General features: G+C 44.3%; 1 protein-coding gene across 6 annotated transcripts in view; it reads left to right on the top strand.

Moving 5' to 3' along the window:
- Positions 1–20000, top strand: part of fgd (faciogenital dysplasia) — a 94145-nt gene that overhangs the window by 17894 nt on the left and 56251 nt on the right. For 3 of the 6 annotated variants that reach the window (XM_056242601.1, XM_056242600.1, XM_056242599.1), the window contains exons 2-4: positions 10968–11111; positions 11721–11826; positions 14030–14519. In XM_056242601.1, coding sequence (XP_056098576.1) covers positions 10968–11111; positions 11721–11826; positions 14030–14519 — 740 coding nt within the window. Of the gene's footprint in view, positions 1–8933; positions 8954–10967; positions 11112–11720; positions 11827–14029; positions 14520–20000 lie in introns of those variants that run through there. The other 3 variants (XM_056242602.1, XM_056242604.1, XM_056242603.1) reach the window with 3 other exon arrangements.

Below are 20000 nucleotides of genomic sequence, written 5' to 3'. Positions count from 1 at the left end.
CATGCTACAATGCATGCTGGGAGCCAAGAGTTTTAAACGATGGTGCCTCCCAGAATGCATTGCGGCATAAAGCATGTCACCATTGTTGAGATTCATATGTGGATTCTTGATGACTGTGTGTGTGTCCAAAGATTACTTTCCCAATATAAAAACAAATCAGCTTGATGTCTGATCTGTATAAAGAAATTAATGTTGTTGAAAAAAAATCTATGAATAACAAATAACCACTTTCTGTCTTTTTTTTTTTAACTTTATTATGTTGTGAACTATAGACCTTTGTTTTTGGCTCTCTTTGCAACAAATTATGTGTTTTGGTAAACACTGTTACAAAGACCATAAATTCACATAAGAAGTCAAGAGTCAAATTGCCCAACTAAAGGCAACACTGTTCACCATAATGGTGATTTTAAAACATCAACATCTAAACCTCTGTTAATTGTCAAAAAGAACTTATGTAGACATCTGACAGAAATAAAGAAAAAAACTGTATGTAACTGTATAGTTCCATACCGTAAGACTTCATTTGGTCAGTCTCCTTTTTCATATAAAAGTGCAAAGTTGTGGAATTCATTACCCGCTGAATTTAAAACCATGACTGAGCTTAGAATGTTTACTTCTCGAGTTAAGTCTTGGATGAAATCGAAACAGGAATGTACCCATTTGTAGATAGCTGGTTTGTGTATGTAAGTGATTTATATAGTGTGTTTATAGATATGTTTTTAAGATGAAATAGTAATTGTTTTAGTGTAAAGGCCCAACCATGGACTGGAGTTGAAAATTAGCAATAGCTATAAACTCTTTTTGCATAGCATCAGTCACAGACTTGTTTTGTACTATGTTTAATTGCAATGTCCATGTCAAATAAATGAATAAATAAAATAAAATAAAAGTCAGTTTGGTTAGTAATAAGTGAACCTGGTAATGCTGTTTGTGGAGTTGTTTAATCCTCTGCTGAGATCTTCAGAGATTTATTGTCTTTTTATCTTCATCTGATTTAATCTGAGGCTGTGACTGGAAGTCAGTTGTAGTTCTTGTGTTTCTCTTTCCTTCAGTGATTCTGCTTGTTAACAGCAGGTGTTCATCACTAATGCTCAATCATCACTTCATTATCTCATTAACATTAACACTGCTTCAGTGTTTCTTTAACACTCTGTAGAGAGGGACCATGTGTGCTCTGAGCAGTGTTGATTTAACACTGGGGATTTTGCTGTGCAGCTGTTCATGTTAGTTCACAGTGCATTAACTAATGTTAACAAATACTTTTGATATCAATAATAGGCTATTAAATGTTGAAATTAACATTAACAAAGATTAATAAATGCTGTAGAAGTGCAGTTTATTAATAGTTTATAACTAATGTAGTTAAATAGAGTTTAATAAATGGAACCTTATTGTAAAGTGTTTCCATTCATTAAAATTAATCTGTTCAAAGGAGTCATTATTAGTTCGTGAATTGGACGTGTCATACGCGTTGTGTGATTATCCCGGCAGGACATCCCACAAGATTTGTGTTAACACAGAAAACATTTCATCACTGGATAGGTTTTTTCATTTATTTAAAGTGTGGTTTATGTCAGCTGAATGTGCGGAACGCTTTTCAGAGAAGATAAGGCAACATATTTTAACACCAAAAAAAATTTATCTCCAAATGCTCCACATGAAACTTTGAAAATTTATTTTTGATTAATATGTGCGAGGTAGAGAGAGCAAGACAGCGCTTAGTTTGGAGACGGTGAAGCCTTGTTTATACTTTCGCCTGGGTCCTTAGAGAGAGAGTGCTCGCGCGGCTGGGACTCTCTCTCTGCTCGTTCTTTCAGTGAAACACGCGCCCTGTCACAAGCCTTCATCTACATTACTCACCGATCAAATAAGACAAAAATTCGCTTTGGCAGCGTCCAAAAAAATTCAATGCAGGAAAAACCCTGATCACAGAGGTGTAGTCAGGACACACACACACACTAGGGCGGACAGATGGCACTATATCTTTCTTCATCTCACTGCTGACCCATTTCCCTCTGTGTTCGCCTAGTATGTGCGTGTGGCAGCTGATGGTGGTTTGTTTCCACGCCTTACCGTCAGAACACACACACACACACACGCGCGCATGTGCTGGTAGATGTTGCTGGGGATTATGGGGTTATGAGCTGCTCATTATCGAGTGGCATATTGTGCATGATGGCTTACAGCCACTCTTCCCTGGAGAGTCCGCAGCGTTTCTGCCTTTTCCTCTTCCTCTCTCACTGTCCACATCCTGATGCGTGTGTGCAATTTATTTATCAGTATGCAACACCCATGTTTTATGTGATTTCTGTTTTACTGTAATTCAAACAGTGCATCATGCCTCTCGCAACGCCAAAGTCATGGGTTCGATCCCCAGGAAATGCATCAACTGATAACATTTATACAATGTATGCAGTGCAAGTCGCTAAGTATCTGCCAAATGCATAAATGTGATTAGGAATGCACGATATATCGGCCACCATATCGGTATCGGCCGATATATGTTCATTTTTATTGTTATCGGCCCGATAAGAAAATTTGTCCGATATATTAAAGCCGATAAATAATGGTTCCTTCAGCTGAGACGCTTCAGATGCGCACTGGTCATCATGATGGTTTTGAATTGCTTGAAATATGATTGGAATCACTTCAAAAAAGGAAAATACAGTTCAGTGCAACATGTGCAGCGCAAGTCTGTCATATCGGCTACATAAAATTAACATGAGAACATTATAATTGTGTGTTTGGGACTTGGATTTAATGGTGAGACTTTTGTTTTTGTAATCACGCTCTCAAAAATTATATAAAAATTTGGATTCAAATTTATCGTCCAAATATATTGGCTTTCAAATATAAATAATTATCGGTATTAGCCAAAATTTTCATATCGGTGCATCCCTAAAAGTAATTGTCACAAAGGTTGAGGCGAAAAGGAAAATAAAAACCTGAATCTATTTGTAAACGGTATCTTTAATAAAAAAAACACTTAGGTACACACTTTTCAGGATCTCAGGAAACAAAAACGCAATAAGTGGCCCACAGTGGAGCCGATGGAGGGAGGAACCTTGGTGGAGAGGCAAGGCGGAACCGAAGAAGGGCACCGAAGGACCTGGAGGCCAAGGCGGAGCCATGTGATGAGCGGCCGATGTGGAACCAGGGTGCCGGAAGACTAAAGCAGAACCGGAGAAAAGGAGGAGTCTGACAGGGGTGGAGGGACAAGGCGCAGCTGAAGGCCCTAAAGTCTGTGGCGGAGACAGAGAGACGACTGACCAAGGTGGAGCCGAAGGAGTGAGGAGTCAAGGTGGAGCCGTAAGGACGACGGTCTCAGGTGAAGCCACGGGAGCGAAGAGTCAAGGTGGAGCCATAAGGACGACGGTCCCAGGTGGAGCCGAGGGAGCGAGGAGTCAAGGTGGAGCCATAAGGACGACAGTCTCAGGTGGAGCCGAGGGAGTGAGGAGTCAAGGTGGAGCCGAGGGAGCAAGGATTCAAGGTGGAGCCGTAAAGACGACAGTCTCAGGTGGAGCCAAGGGAGTGAGGAGTCAAGGTGAAGCCGTAAGGACGACAGTCTCAGGTGGAGCCGAGGGAGTGAGGAGTCAAGGTGGAGCTGTAAGGACGACGGTCCCAGGTGGAGCAGAGGGAGCGAGGAGTCAAGGTGGAGCCAAGGGAGTGAGGAGTCAACGTGAAGCCGTAAGGACGACAGTCTCAGGTGGAGCCGAGGGAGTGAGGAGTCAAGGTGAAGCCGTAAGGACGACGGTCCCAGGTGGAGCCGAGCGAGCGAGAAGTCAAGGTGGAGCCGTAAGGACGACGGTCTCAGGTGGAGCCGAGGGAGCGAGGATTCAAGGTGGAGCCGTAAGGACGACGGTCCAGGTGGAGCCGAGGGAGCGAGAAGTCAATGTGGAGCCGTAAGGACAACGGTCTCAGGTGGAGCAGAGGGAGCGTGTAGTCAAGGTGGAGCCGTAAGGATGACAGTCTCAGGTTGAGCCGAGGAATTGAGGAGTCAAGGTGAAGCCGTAAGGACGACAGTCTCAGGTGGAGCAGAGGGAGTGAGGAGTCAAGGTGGAGCTGTAAGGACGACAGTCTCAGGTGGAGCAGAGGGAGCGAGGAGTCAAGGTGGAGCAGAGGGAGTGAGGAGTCAAGGTGGAGCTGTAAGGACGACAGTCTCAGGTGGAGCAGAGGGAGTGAGGAGTCAAGGTGGAGCTAGAGCTGTCGCGATAGTCAATATATCGACTTATCGCACGATATATGGAAATGAGCGCGATCATTTTTGGTGCCGCGATATATTGCAACTGATAATTTGTTTTATTATTAAAAATAATAATTAGATTTATTTTTACATTACAATGAATGTCACCAACATTTTGATCGCGCTGCCTCTGTCATCTTGTCTGCACTCTGTGTCGGAGGCGGGGCTCAGGCAGCGTGTCCACACACACACACACACACACACACAGAGAGAGAGAGAGAGACTGTCAGGTAAAGAGAAGGCGTGAACCAACTGCATTTTAAAGTGTTCTGTTTCGTGACATCTACAGCGAGCCAGTTAGGAATAACGAGTCCAACATGGAATTGAGCCATGTGAGTGATTTTATTCAGAGTGAAAACGGTGAATCTGACTGCAGTAACGTTAGATGTGAAAGATATGAATAAAAATGATGTTTATTCAGCCAGCTCACATACCTGTATTTACTTCCTTTTTTCGGTCGAAGTCCACAGTAGTCAATTGTCGAGTTCGCGGGCGCGATCATTAGTTATCTTAGTTACCAATGATCGCGCGCGCGAACTCGACAATCGACTACTGTGGACTTCGACCGAAAACAGGAAGTAAATACGGGTATGTGAGCTGGCTGAATAAACATCATTTTTATTCATATCTTTCACATCTTTATTCATATCTTTCACCGTGTTCACTCTGAATAATATCACTCACATGGCTGTTCACTTAAAATGACACATCAAGGATGTTAACAGGTTTAAAACTAGCCCCGTTTAAGTCAACAGTGTGCAAATTTTAAAAAGAGGATAACACGGTGTAGGAAACACCGATTTTTGTCGTTGTTCTCTGTACTGACAGCACTCCAAATTTACCAAAAAAATGAGCTCAATGTTTAAATTGACCGGAGTTCTCCTTTAAGCCCCACAAGGTAAACATGTTGGTGTTCCTTTCTCGGAATCTGCCTAACAATTAAAAAACGAATCTGACAGCAGAAATGTCCTGTTGATGCATCTGTGCCTTTGTGTGAGACACTTTAAAAGTTTAAATTGACATATTACTTTGTTTTGATCTAGTTCTTTATACCTTGCACTTTTTTGTTAACGAAAGTGTATTTATTTACTTGTTTTATTTATTTGGGATTTATTTTTTCACATTTCACAATGTCTAAATATTGAATAGAATAAGAATAAAATGTTCTTTGAAACAGTGTACTTGCATTATTATGCTATTATATTGTCATTATGTAATCAGTGGCATAAAATGGTCTGAAAATTACAATAATATCGTTTATCGCAATTAATTTTGGTGCAATATATCGCACAACAAAAAGTAGATATCGTGACAGCTCTAGGTGGAGCAGAGGGAGTGAGGAGTCAAGGTGGAGCCGTAAGGACAACGGTCTCAGGTGGAGCAGAGGGAGCGAGGAGTCAAGGTGGAGCCGTAAGGATGACAGTCTCAGGTTGAGCCGAGGAATTGAGGAGTCAAGGTGAAGCCGTAAGGACGACAGTCTCAGGTGGAGCAGAGGGAGTGAGGAGTCAAGGTGGAGCCGTAAGGATGACAGTCTCAGGTTGAGCCGAGGAATTGAGGAGTCAAGGTGAAGCCATAAGGACGACAGTCTCAGGTGGAGCCGAGGGAGCGAGAAGTCAAGGTGGAGCCGTAAGGACAACGGTCTCAGGTGGAGCAGAGGGAGCGAGGAGTCAAGGTGGAGCCGTAAGGATGACAGTCTCAGGTTGAGCCGAGGAATTGAGGAGTCAAGGTGAAGCCGAAAGGACGACAGTCTCAGGTGGAGCAGAGGGAGTGAGGAGTCAAGGTGGAGCTGTAAGGACGACAGTCTCAGGTGGAGCAGAGGGAGCGAGGAGTCAAGGTGGAGCAGAGGGAGTGAGGAGTCAAGGTGGAGCCGTAAGGACAACGGTCTCAGGTGGAGCAGGGGGAGCGAGGAGTCAAGGTGGAGCCGTAAGGATGACAGTCTCAGGTTGAGCCGAGGAATTGAGGAGTCAAGGTGAAGCCGTAAGGACGACAGTCTCAGGTGGAGCAGAGGGAGTGAGGAGTCAAGGTTGAGCTGTAAGGACGACAGTCTCAGGTGGAGCAGAGGGAGTGAGGAGTCAAGGTGGAGCCGTAAGGACGACGGTCTGAGGTGGAGCCGAGGGAGTGAGGAGTCAAGGTGGAGCTGTAAGGACGACGGTCCCAGATGGAGCCGAGGGAGTGAGGAGTCAAGGTGGAGCCGTAAGGACGATGGTCTCAGGTGGAGCCGAGGGAGCGGGGAGTCAAGGTGGAGCCGTAAGGACGATGGTCTCAGGTGGAGCTGAGGGACTGAGGAGTCAAGGTGGAGCCGTAAGGACGATGGTCTCAGGTGGAGCCGAGGGAGCGGGGAGTCAACAGGCATTAAAAGACAGGCATGGTGCTAATTTTTTCACATTACTAGATCTTTACAATAGAGTTTGAGTTCAGCACACTTACATCAGTCTTTGGAGTTTGTGTGAGGCTCCATTCCATGTCCTCATTCTCGATGAGTATTCCCACTGAATCGAGACAGGGACTGGCTCACACACCTGGTCAGACATGGCTCCTCAACTATGTCGAGTTCACACTGCACGATTATAGCCCCGATTTTTACTCACCGACAGGTTTTACAAAATCTCCACCAAATGCCCGAATTCATAGGCAAATCATAGGCTTTGAATTATCAAAGATCTGAGAGAATCGCGATTCAAAATCCTTCCGTGTGAGATGAGTTTTCTACCTAAAAAAAATGACATTGGCGAAGACCTACAGCCAATGAGAGAGGAAGATACAGGACAGCGGGATGTTCGGGGGAGGAGTTATAGACCAGAATATCAGTATTTTAATGGATATATTCACAATTATATCAAACAGAAACTAAGCACAAACATTTGTTTGACCAGCAGCAACAGCAGCACATTGCAAAATTATTCATTTACCCCCAACTCTATGTAGAACACACAGCTCCCCTCGTCTCCCCAGCCATTTCCTCCTGCATAATCTGTTTTTCTTGTTCTCCTTTTCACTGCAAATCAGCGCACACACAATTTGTATTGCAAGTTTCCTGCGGGCTATAATTTGTAATAATTTCAGTCTTGCCTGAGAACTCTGCATGCGGGATCTTGCATTATTTCCTGATCGCTTCTCGCGTGTGTCTGGTTGTGAAACGTAGTTTGCGGACCAGACAGAGTTGTCTGCGATTCTTCCTATTGTAAATTCATGCAATGTGAAACACCGTGTGTGTGTGTGTGTGTGTGTGTGTGTGTGTGTGTGTGTGTGTGTGAGTGTGTGTGTGTGAGTGAGTGTGTGAGTGAGTGTGTGAGAGTGTGTGAGAGTGTGAGTGTGTGAGAGTGTGTGAGAGTGTGTGAGAGTGTGTGAGAGTGTGTGAGAGTGTGTGTGAGTGTGTGTGAGTGTGTGTGTGTGAGTGTGAGTGTGTGTGAGTGTGAGTGAGTGTGAGTGAGTGTGAGTGAGTGTGAGTGAGTGTGAGTGAGTGTGTGTGAGTGTGTGAGTGTGCGTGTGAGTGTGTGTGTGTGCGTGTGAGTGTGTGTGTGAGTGTGTGAGTGTGTGAGTGTGTGAGTGTGTGAGTGTGTGTGAGAGTGTGTGAGAGTGTGTGAGAGTGTGTGAGAGTGTGTGAGAGTGTGTGAGAGTGTGTGAGTGTGTGAGTGTGTGAGAGTGTGTGAGAGTGTGTGAGAGTGTGTGAGAGTGTGTGAGAGTGTGTGAGAGTGTGTGTGAGAGTGTGTGTGAGTGTGAGTGTGAGTGTGTGTGAGTGTGAGTGAGTGTGAGTGAGTGTGAGTGAGTGTGAGTGAGTGTGAGTGAGTGTGAGTGAGTGTGTGTGAGTGTGTGAGTGTGCGTGTGAGTGAGTGAGTGTGTGAGTGTGTGTGTGAGTGTGTGAGTGTGTGTGTGTGTGTGTGTGTGAGTGTGTGAGTGTCTGTGTCTGTGTCTGTGTCTGTGTCTGTGTCTGTGTCTGTGTCTGTGTGTGTGTGTGTGTGTGTGTGTGTGTCTGTGTTTGAGAGTATACCGAATTTGAATATACAGTGTGCACAGTATAAAAACTACTATGTCTATAGGAAGTCCCCATAAAACATGGAAACCCTACGGATGAGGAATAGATCGGTGTCTGTATATGACAGACGGTTGAACAATAAGAGGGATTAATGACATCAACTGAAAATCAAAACCAGGTTTTTTTATTTTGTTTTTTTGTTTTGAAAGATTACGAATCCCCTTTTCTCGTATTTGGAATAACATGAACATATAATGACTTGTTCATAATAACACCAGGACCGTGCATTTGGAGAAAATAAATGGGGTAAAATTTGCTTAATTAAAACAGTGTTCTATGATTAAGGAATCCAGATTGTTCTCAAAGGCAGATGTAGTCGGATTTAGCTCATTAGGCACACACACACACACACACACACACACACACACACACACACACACACACACACACACACACACACACACACACACACACACACACACACACACAGACAGTGAAGCAGGTTTGGCAGGTGTAGTCCTCCACTGAACAACAGCAGGTGCAGTCGGTGACAGCTCAGTTTTACTCATCTGTCACAGGTGTGTGTGTGTGTGTGTGTGTTTGCGCGTGTGTGTGTTTGTGTGGGCTTTACATATTCATAACAGGGAGGAGGCTGAATACACACACGGACACACACACACACACGCAGTTTGAGTCAGTCCTAAGGAAAAAAACATATTGGACTACCAGAGCATGAAGTAAGTCTTCTGTGTGTTTCTCAGTTTCTGTGACTTTATTGATATTTTTTCAATTTGTAAACATCAACTTCTCTGACGTTTCTCCTAAAATTGTTTATATTCTCCAATAGACTCTAAGATTGACTTCTAGTGCCAGTCTGGAGTATCATTTGTGTTTGAGTTCGAGATCTCTTAGACTTCTGTCCTCCTGGTCAGTGTGAGAGATCGCTGAGGACTTTCTCTGAGATTATCTGAAGCTCTTCCATCAACTTCTGATATTACCTGTAGGTTTATGTACTTATCGGCCTCAGATATAGGGTCAGTCCTGTGAATGTATTGTTAATCTACATGTATTTGACTTCAAGACTGTCGAGGCAGATAGAGTGTGAGATGTGTGTGTGTGTGTGTGTGCTGATGGTCAAGCTCTGTGTGCGATATCATGAGAGGAAGCAGCAGAATGGTAATTAGACTGTGTGAAATATCTCACATATGCCTTTATTTTTGTGGTGTGTTTTTAAAAGAAATGTTCTGAGTTCATTACAACCTCTGGTCTAATGTCTTTGGGCTACAACATGCTGTCAAATAATACACACTCATCCCTTAGTTTGTAAAAATGATCTAAAGTCGTGTTACAGGTCAATGTTCAAATGTAAATGTTGGGGAAATGTTTGTGACGTACTGATAATCCACAGCAAAGATGACACCGAAAAATGAAAAACTTAACTTGCATTTAATAACCACCAGGAACTATAACACCCGCCCGCCCTGAAGATTAGGTTTAAATACACACAAGTAACACGAGGCTAAAGAAGGACGACGATGGTGATTCATGATGAGATCATAAACAAGCGCATCTATGGAAACTAACAGGATGACAATAGAAACAAGGAAACAGGAACTAAAGCGCAGGAAGAGAACAGAATATCAAAATTGTGACAATATTCAAATGCACATGTTTTTATAAAGTACAGCCTCAAGACTTTTAAAACACAACTGGATGCAACTCACAGTCGAACTCTAGTGTGGAACCATTAAAGCATCTGGGAATCTCCTCGTGACACACACACACTGACACCGGAAGCACATTATAGTTCATCAGTTATGAAAGGAGTCGCACCGCTTCAGAAAACTTGAAGCTGCTGATGGTTTTGATTCTTAAGCTAGCGATTGGTTTCTATTCAATTCTATATCAAATAATTGGAGCCTATCCGGTACAGTACAGGGAAAATTTCCTTATTTTAGGATTTTTATTTTATTTAATCTTTTTCAAAACGTACAGTATACATTAATCAACATTCAGAAAGATGTAAATATACCCAAGCTAACCCAAAGGCTAATGTAATGCTGGAAACTATACAGGGAATATTAAAAGTTAACTTATTTTTAGGATATACATTTATATTACACGTTTTTAAAATAATAATGTTTTTGAATGACATACTCATTTTTTAATATAAGCATTTAAATGGTGGCTGTCGTAAAACCATGAAGGATTTATTCAAAAAACACATATTGAAGAAAAATATAATAATTATGTAATATAGTAATCAGAACGCTCTATAGTTATAGTTATTTTTCTAGCTCACTTATCATGTTTATGGTCATTAAATATATTTTCTGAGGTAAATGTAAATGTTATTGTTGTTCTCCCGCTGTTTTATTGGCGGTTGAAACACAGATTGATGGATTATATGAGACATGACTGATTATCGTATCTTTCATCATTCCTTCTGATGTTCATCATGTTTCTTTGCTGCTGTAACTAGTAGTGAAGAGGAAGAGATGATCGGTTCACCTGTCACACACACACACACACACATTTATGGACTCAATCTGAAAGCTGAGACTGTTTCATATCAGAAGTAACAGCGTGCAAAGCTTATTTCTATTTATTGGACGGGAGGAGCTACAAAGTTTTGTTCATTCATCAACTGAAAACAGTATAGACTAAAAGATCAATTCAAATCGTAATTTCTTCGTCCAGTTCTGGTCATCTCCGTCTCATCATACACACTAATGCTGTGTTTCTCTGTAGATTCGTACTCCTGTGGATCTGTAGAGCAGCCTCAGAAGAAGAAGACTCCGCCCCCTTTCAGGCCATGCCCCGCCCATCTCACCGAGAGGCCACGCCCCCTTCCCGTAGCCACGCCCCTGAAGCCCAGAGCACAGAAACCACACGGTATTACACACGTTTTCCAGTCGTTCACTCCAGCAGTCCTGCAACGACTCAATGATTTTATTCATCCCATCGCTGTATTTTTTTTTTTTTTTTTTTTTTTTTTTTAGCATAAATGTGTGTTTGCAACGTGTGTGAACTATTTTTGTGGCTTTCACATATAGTGCAAAACAGACAGAGGAAGGAAGTGCAGACAACTCACTCTCTGCTTCCTGAATTCAGCTCGGCTTTATAAGTTGCATCATTAACATTATATTTCACTCAGCTCTAACATACACACACAACTCGTCTACAAACACTGACTTTAATTCTCATTTGAAGCAGTTTATGCGCTCATGCACGCACACACTTCATCATCATCATCTGTGTGTGTGTGTGTGTGTATCTCGCAGTGTAACCGCAGCACTTTTCGCATGCTCATCTCCACTTCCTGTTCTCGCTTCAGGAAGCTGACAGTTTCTCGGACCGCTGAAGGCTTTCCATCTTTCTTTTTTACGCTCAGCTGGTTTTCGATTGCTTGTTTGCATGCGACTCTCCTGGATTCAGAGCGATGGGAATGGAGGAGTGTGATCGCGTGTGTCTGAGTGTGTTCTGTGTGTGTGTGTCTCTCAGCGCCCCCTAAACCTGTGCACCTGCGACCCGTTCCCCGTCTCTCCCTGAGACCCGGAGGCCCGTGTGCCGGGCCGAGTGTGGGCCGGATCATCCGCAGCAACTCCAGGTACAAGATCACTCTCAGCTCATATTCATTTACGGTATTAGAATCAAAGGTTGTATTAGTTAACATTAGTTAATGCACTGTGAACTAACATAACTAACATTAATAAATACTGGAGCAAATGTATTGCTCATGTTAGTTCGTGTTAGTTAATCATTAATGTTACTAATGAACCTTATTGTGAAGTGATCATTTGATGCACACACACACATGCATGTTTTTACATTGTACTTGTATTTTAAAAATACATGCATTTCACTTCTGGTGATATTTTAATATTCATTGATTTGTATATATTCTCTAAATGTACGTCAAATGTAAAATTCTAATTAAAATACTTATCAAACATGCAAAAAAACAAACAAAAAAAACATGCATTTGTGTGATTACATGTATAATTTATATCACCATTAAACCAGCAAACCTGTTCTTCTAACCCGAGCCGTGTGCGCAGTGTTTTACAGCATCAGCACTGTAAGCTCACACACACCTAATATAGAGTGTGTAGTAAATGTAGAGATTAAACCGTGTGTTTAACTTTCCCATTAAGGGTCATTATGTGCCTGGGTTGAGTTTATGTCTGCTTTTTGAACTGAATAGATCTGATGACGAATCTATTGTCTTCTGTTGCTGAACTAAACTGGTTTCATAACCGATGAGCTTTACACAGTCACTGAACTAAAGTAGTCTGAATAATAACACTATCGTTCTGTTAGAGATCAGATTTGATGTTTTCATCATTGATTCTGCTCTTTCTGTGTAGAAATAAAGCTGACTTCAGTTTATTGTCAAATACTGTAGACTGTTACCAATATATTATTAACAAAAGCATAATCTGTACACACTGTAGAGCATGATTTGCATGAACTCGCATGACAGTGTAAATGCCTTTATAAAGGGAATCATTACAGGGTAGGGCTGCAATATTATTATGACTAATCATCATTGTTGATTAGCGCTCTTCATTATTGTTGATTATCGCTCGAAGGCGTTTTGTGAGTTAGTCACGCACTGAACAAAAACAAGTTTTCAGTGGATTTCTTCTGAATCTACTTGCCTCTGATTGGTCGATGCCTTCATACACTCATGCACTGATTGGTTAAAACACAACGCTGAAAACAAACTTGTAATCTTTAATGCAACATAAGCATGAACATGATTCACATTTCACTTTAATCACTACTGTCGTAATTAATCTTGATTGTGCAGAGCCATGTTTGCCTCCTAATCTTGCATTTGAGGGCTTTTTTTGTACATTTTACTCGTTTTTTTGTATATAAATACATTTCCGTTTTCATTTACACAGTCAATCTACTTGCATTTTAATTGAAAAAATACATACATTTTTTGCTGGGTAACACTTTACAGTTAGGTTATATTTCTTAACATAAGTTAAATGTATTATAACTAACATACTGAAGCTTTTATTGATCAGAGTTAATGTTAATTTCAAGATTTATTAATTCATTATTAATCTCAAAAGTTCTGTTATTAAGTATCTGTTAATTTTATTTACAGGACATGAGCTAACAATGAACAGTTTTTATTAATAACGTTAACAAAGATGAATAAATACCATAACAAATGCTCGTTTTTAGTTCATGTCAGTAAATGCATTAGCCAACAGAGACTAACAGGAGTTCACATCAAGAACAATAACTATAACACTTATTTTACAGTGTCCCTGTTACACATCTTACATCTACTTACTGTAGGAAAAACAGTAAAGAATGCAATATAACAAGCAACTAACCCTCAACCAAACCCTAACCCTGATTATATATTAATCACTGTTGTTTATTAATATTACTTATTTGTAGAATTACACTGTAACGAGCAGCTTAAAATATAGGGTTGCACTTTATTTGAAGGTGTCCGTGTCGCAGTGAAATTATACATTTAAGGACTGAGTAATATTAATTAATGACATGTACTTACTGTACGGTTTGGTTGAGGGTTAGTTGCGTGTAATTATGCATAACTTACTGTTATTACTATATTAAATACATGTAACATATGTAACACTGTAAAATAAAGTGTTATCGTTCCGATGTGAAGTTTTGTCGTCTGTCACTTTAAATACTCGAGCTTGTTAAAGCAGGGTGGATTCTGATTGGCTATTGTTTGTTTTTCCTAAAAACATTTAAGATGGTAAATGTTTTGCTTTTGCATGGTCTAGACTATTATTGTCCCTTTATCTTTCAAGGTTTCCGGTTGTGGGTGTCCAGCGAAGGAACGGCATGGATCCTCCGGCCGCACAGGATTCTGGGGATTTTGGCTCTGCGGAAGGACTAGTGTTTAAACCCAGTGAAATCTCAGAGCTCTTGGGATTGTCCAGCGTAAACTCCTTCCAGACGGACTCTGTGAATGACGTCGAAATTGCAGACGGACTTCAAGCAGAGCATGAGACACTTTCCAGCGGTGGATTGAAGGATAATCACGAAGCAACGGAGCCGGTGCAGAATCCCGAATCCAACGGGAAGATCCCGAACCGGGACAGCGGGATCGACAGCCCCTCGTGCGGGGCGGAGGGCGAGGGCTTCCACAACGAGGACCGCATCGAGGAGGAGGAGGACCGGAGCGACACACACACCGAGAGCATGTGTCCCGCGGGAAGCAAACGGGATTCGACTCCGGATGAAGACAGTGATCTGGACGAGGGGAACGAGGAAGATCCCGAGAGCCTGGAACTCAGAGTAAGAGCACACATGCACATCTTTAGCTTTGTTTGGGGTGTTTTTCCCGTATAAACACCTGTCGTCTGTCTTTTTTTGATGTTTGATCATCGGTTTTAATCCACATGTCATTTAAAGTCCCCGTAGTCAATAACTCTATCCCTTAACACTCATCTTTGATCACCAAAATGACATATTTAAACGTGTTTTCCTTCGTCATGCCTTAAAAAAAATCTTGAATGTAACTCGACACCCTCGCCTCATTTAGTATGTGCGGTTCTATGAATATGCGAATGAGCCCTGCCTCCACTCACTCACTCAGCTCAGAGATCCACTGGTTGACGATCACACGTTGATCTGATTGGTTACAAGGTCGTTTGTGACGTCAGAAACACCAGCGATTTCACACCGTGTTTTTGAGACTGTCTTTGGTTCACTGCAGTTTTAAGGAGGAAATACTCAGCAATGCTGTCGACTTATGAACTTACACATGGTGTGTCTTAAAGGTGCAGTGTGTAGCGCTGTGTGTTCGCTGTGTGTAGCGCTGTGTGTTCGCTGTGTGTAGCGCTGTGTGTTCGCTGTGTGTTCACTGTGTGTAGCGCTGTGTGTTCACTGTGTGTAGCGCTGTGTGTTCGCTGTGTGTAGCGCTCTGTGTTCGCTGTGTGTAGCGCTGTGTGTTCGCTGTGTTCGCTGTGTGTAGCGCTGTGTGTTCGCTGTGTGTTCGCTGTGTGTAGCGCTGTGTGTAGCGCTGTGTGTTCGCTGTGTGTTCGCTGTGTGTTCACTGTGTTCGCTGTGTGTAGCGATGTGTGTTCGCTGTGTGTTCGCTGTGTGTAGCGCTGTGTGTAGTGTTGTGTGTAGCGCTGTGTTCGCTGTGTGTAGCGCTGTGTGTAGCGCTGTGTGTTCGCTGTGTGTTCGCTGTGTTCGCTGTGTGTTCGCTGTGTGTTCGCTGTGTGTTCGCTGTGTTCGCTGTGTGTAGCGCTGTGTGTTCGCTGTGTGTAGCATTGTGTGTAGCGCTGTGTGTAGCGCTGTGTGTTCGCTGTGTGTTCGCTGTGTGTTCGCTGTGTGTAGCGCTGTGTGTTCGCTGTGTGTTCGCTGTGTGTAGCGCTGTGTGTAGCGCTGTGTGTACCACTGTGTGTTCGCTGTGTGTAGCGCTGTGTGTTCACTGTGTGTAGCGCTGTGTGTAGCGCTGTGTGTAGCGCTGTGTGTTCACTGTGTGTAGCGCTGTGTGTAGCGCTGTGTGTAGCGCTGTGTGTTCGCTGTGTGTTCGCTGTGTGTAGCGCTGTGTGTAGCGCTGTGTGTTCGCTGTGTGTTCGCTGTGTGTAGCGCTGTGTGTTCGCTGTGTTCGCTGTGTGTAGCGCTGTGTGTAGCGCTGTGTGTTCGCTGTGTGTTCGCTGTGTGTTCGCTGTGTGTAGCGCTGTGTGTAGCGCTGTGTGTAGCGCTGTGTGTACCGCTGTGTGTTCGCTGTGTGTAGCGCTGTGTGTAGCACTGTGTGTAGCGCTGTGTAGCGCTGTGTGTTCGCTGTGTAGCGCTGTGTGTTCGCTGTGTGTATCGCTGTGTGTAGCGCTGTGTGTAGCACTGTGTGTTCGCTGTGTGTTCGCTGTGTGTTCGCTGTGTGTTCACTGTGTTCGCTGTGTGTAGCGCTGTGTGTTCGCTGTGTGTAGCGCTGTGTGTTCGCTGTGTGTAGCGCTGTGTGTTCGCTGTGTGTAGCGCTGTGTGTTCGCTGTGTGTAGCGCTGTGTGTTCGCTGTGTGTAGCGCTGTGTGTTCGCTGTGTGTAGCATTGTGTGTAGCGCTGTGTGTAGCGCTGTGTGTTCGCTGTGTGTTCGCTGTGTGTTCGCTGTGTGTAGCGCTGTGTGTAGCGCTGTGTGTAGCGCTGTGTGTAGCGCTGTGTGTTCGCTGTGTGTTCGCTGTGTGTAGCGCTGTGTGTACCACTGTGTGTTCGCTGTGTGTTCACTGTGTGTAGCGCTGTGTGTAGCGCTGTGTGTTCACTGTGTGTAGCGCTGTGTGTAGCGCTGTGTGTTCGCTGTGTGTAGCGCTGTGTGTAGCGCTGTGTGTAGCGCTGTGTAGCGCTGTGTGTTCGCTGTGTGTTCGCTGTGTGTTCGCTGTGTGTAGCGCTGTGTGTAGCGCTGTGTACCGCTGTGTGTGTGTTCGCTGTGTGTTCGCTGTGTGTAGCGCTGTGTGTAGCGCTGTGTGTAGCGCTGTGTGTAGCACTGTGTGTAGCGCTGTGTGTTCGCTGTGTGTAGCGCTGTGTGAAGCGCTGTGTGAAGCGCTGTGTGTAGCGCTGTGTGTAGCGCTGTGTGTTCGCTGTGTAGCGCTGTGTGTAGCGCTGTGTGTTCGCTGTGTGTAGTGCTGTGTGTTCGCTGTGTAGCGCTGTGTGTTCGCTGTGTGTTCGCTGTGTGTAGCGCTGTGTGTTCGCTTTGTGTAGCGCTGTGTGTAGCGCTGTGTGTAGCGCTGTGTGTACCGCTGTGTGTGTGTTCGCTGTGTGTTCGCTGTGTGTAGCGCTGTGTGTAGCGCTGTGTGTAGCACTGTGTGTAGCGCTGTGTGTTCGCTGTGTAGCGCTGTGTGAAGCGCTGTGTGTTCGCTGTGTGTAGCGCTGTGTGAAGCGCTGTGTGTAGCGCTGTGTGTAGCGCTGTGTGTTCGCTGTGTAGCGCTGTGTGTAGCGCTGTGTGTTCTCTGTGTGTAGTGCTGTGTGTTCGCTGTGTGTTCGCTGTGTGTTCGCTGTGTGTTCACTGTGTGTAGCGCTGTGTGTAGCGCTGTGTGTAGCGCTGTGTGTTCGCTGTGTAGCGCTGTGTGTAGCGCTGTGTGTTCGCTGTGTGTAGTGCTGTGTGTTCGCTGTGTAGCGCTGTGTGTTCGCTGTGTGTTCGCTGTGTGTAGCGCTGTGTGTTCGCTTTGTGTAGCGCTGTGTGTAGCGCTGTGTGTAGCGCTGTGTGTAGCGCTGTGTGTACCGCTGTGTGTGTGTTCGCTGTGTGTTCGCTGTGTGTAGCGCTGTGTGTAGCGCTGTGTGTAGCACTGTGTGTAGTGCTGTGTGTTCGCTGTGTAGCGCTGTGTTCGCTGTGTGTAGCGCTGTGTGAAGCGCTGTGTGAAGCGCTGTGTGTAGCGCTGTGTGTAGCGCTGTGTGTTCGCTGTGTAGCGCTGTGTGTAGCGCTGTGTGTTCTCTGTGTGTAGTGCTGTGTGTTCGCTGTGTAGCGCTGTGTGTAGCGCTGTGTGTTCTCTGTGTGTAGTGCTGTGTGTTCGCTGTGTAGCGCTGTGTGTTCGCTGTGTGTTTGCTGTGTGTAGCGCTGTGTGTTCGCTTTGTGTAGCGCTGTGTGTAGCGCTGTGTGTAGCGCTGTGTGTTCGCTGTGTGTAGCGCTGTGTGTAGCGCTGTGTGTTCGCTGTGTGTAGCGCTGTGTGTTCGCTGTGTGTAGCGCTGTGTGTAGCGTTGTGTGTTCGCTGTGTTCGCTGTGTGTAGCGCTGTGTGTTCGCTGTGTGTAGCATTGTGTGTAGCGCTGTGTGTTCGCTGTGTGTAGCGCTGTGTGTTCGCTGTGTGTAGCGCTGTGTGTTCGCTGTGTGTAGCGTTGTGTGTAGCGCTGTGTGTTCGCTGTGTGTAGGGCTGTATGTAGCGCTGTGTGTTCGCTGTGTGTAGCGCTGTGTGTTCGCTGTGTGTAGCGCTGTGTGTTCGCTGTGTGTAGCGCTGTGTGTTCGCTGTGTGTAGCGCTGTGTGTTCGCTGTGTGTTCGCTGTGTGTAGCGCTGTGTGTAGCGCTGTGTGTTCGCTGTGTGTTCGCTGTGTGTAGCGCTGTGTGTAGCGTTTCTATGATCTCTAGGACCCGTTTCTCACATCTCTTCACACACTGATCTAAACATCAGTGTGTGTGAGTGTGTGTGTGTGTGTGTGTGTGTGGATCATTATTGCACTCAATAGAGACTTCTTCTGGAATGAAATTAACTCTTTTCTCACACAGAACTCAACTGTGAACCTTCAGGCCAGTTTACACGTTTACAGACTCTTTTCAAAACTGTTGAACTTCAGGTAAAACCGAACATAATAGAAACTGAGCACTTCTACAGTAATACCGAATTGAAATATATTCTGTGCTAAACATCAAATACTGTCACAACAACGAGATGAACACCCGAAACTCGAGTGTTAGTCTTTCAATTTCACCATCTATACAAGAGTGGAAATTGTTTGTTTTATGAGTGACTGTCAGAGTGTGTTTGTTGTTTGTATCGTGAAACTTGCTGGTTGATAATGAGTTGATTTGAGACATGAATGAAGTTTAACTGCAGTGAAGCTGGACGCCGAGTGTTGAGGAACGAGTCCTCGAGATTGCGAACACTAATCAACAGCCGTCTTGGTATTTTCCCCTCAGTTTGTGTTGTTGTGTGTGTGTCTGTGTGTTTGTCAACTGTGTGTGTGTGTGTGTGTGTGTGTTTGTCAACTGTGTGTGTGTGTGTTTGTCGACTGTGTGTGTGTGTGTTTGTGTGTTTGTCGACTGTGTGTGTGTGTGTGTGTGTGTGTGTTTGTTGACGGTGTGTTTGTTGACTGTGTTTGTCGACTGTGTGTTTGTCGACTGTGTGTGTGTGTTTGTCGACTGTGTTTGTGTTTTTCGACTGTATGTGTGTGTTTGTCGACTGTGTGTGTGTGTTTGTGTGTTTGTCGACTGTGTGTGTGTGTGTGTGTGTGTTTGTTGACGGTGTGTTTGTCGACTGTGTGTGTGTTTGTCGACTGTGTTTGTGTTTTTCGACTGTATGTGTGTGTTTGTCGACTGTGTGTTTGTCGACTGTGTTTGTGTTTGTGTGTGTTTGTTGACTGTGTGTTTGTCGACTGTGTGTTTGTCGACTGTGTGTGTGTGTGTTTGTTGACTGCTTGTTTTTCGACTGTGTGTGTGTGTCTGTGTGTGTGTGTTTGTCAACTGTGTGTGTGTGTGTGTGTGTTTGTCGACTGTGTGTGTGTGTTTGTTAACTGTGTTTGTCGACTGTGTGTTTGTCGACTGTGTGTGTGTTTGTTGACTGTGTGTTTGTCGACTGTGTGTGTGTGTTTGTTGACTGTGTGTGTGTGTTTGTTGACTGTGTTTGTCGACTGTGTGTGTGTTTGTTGACTGTGTGTGTGTGTGTTTGTCGACTGTGTGTGTGTGTTTGTTGACTGTGTTTGTCGACTGTGTGTTTGTCGACTGTGTGTTTGTCGACTGTGTGTGTGTGTTTGTTGACTGCGTGTTTGTCGACTGTGTGTGTGTCTGTGTGTGTGTGTGTTTGTCAACTGTGTGTGTGTGTGTTTGTCGACTGTGTGTGTGTGTGTGTTTGTTAACTGTGTTTGTCGACTGTGTGTGTGTGTTTGTTGACTGTGTGTTTGTCGACTGTGTGTGTGTGTGTGTGTTTGTCGACTGTGTGTGTGTTTGTTGACTGTGTGTGTGTGTTTGTTGACTGTATGTTTGTCGACTGTGTGTGACTGTGTTTGTCGACTGTGTGTGTGTTTGTCGACTGTGTGTGTGTTTGTTGACTGTGTGTTTGTCGACTGTGTGTTTGT

Source organism: Rhinichthys klamathensis, unplaced genomic scaffold, assembly GCF_029890125.1.
Source record: "Rhinichthys klamathensis goyatoka isolate OS25496 unplaced genomic scaffold, OSU_Roscu_1.1 h1tg000732l_1, whole genome shotgun sequence".
NCBI classification, from domain to species: Eukaryota; Metazoa; Chordata; class Actinopteri; order Cypriniformes; family Leuciscidae; genus Rhinichthys; species Rhinichthys klamathensis.
This window is presented reverse-complemented; position numbering and strand designations above follow the sequence as displayed.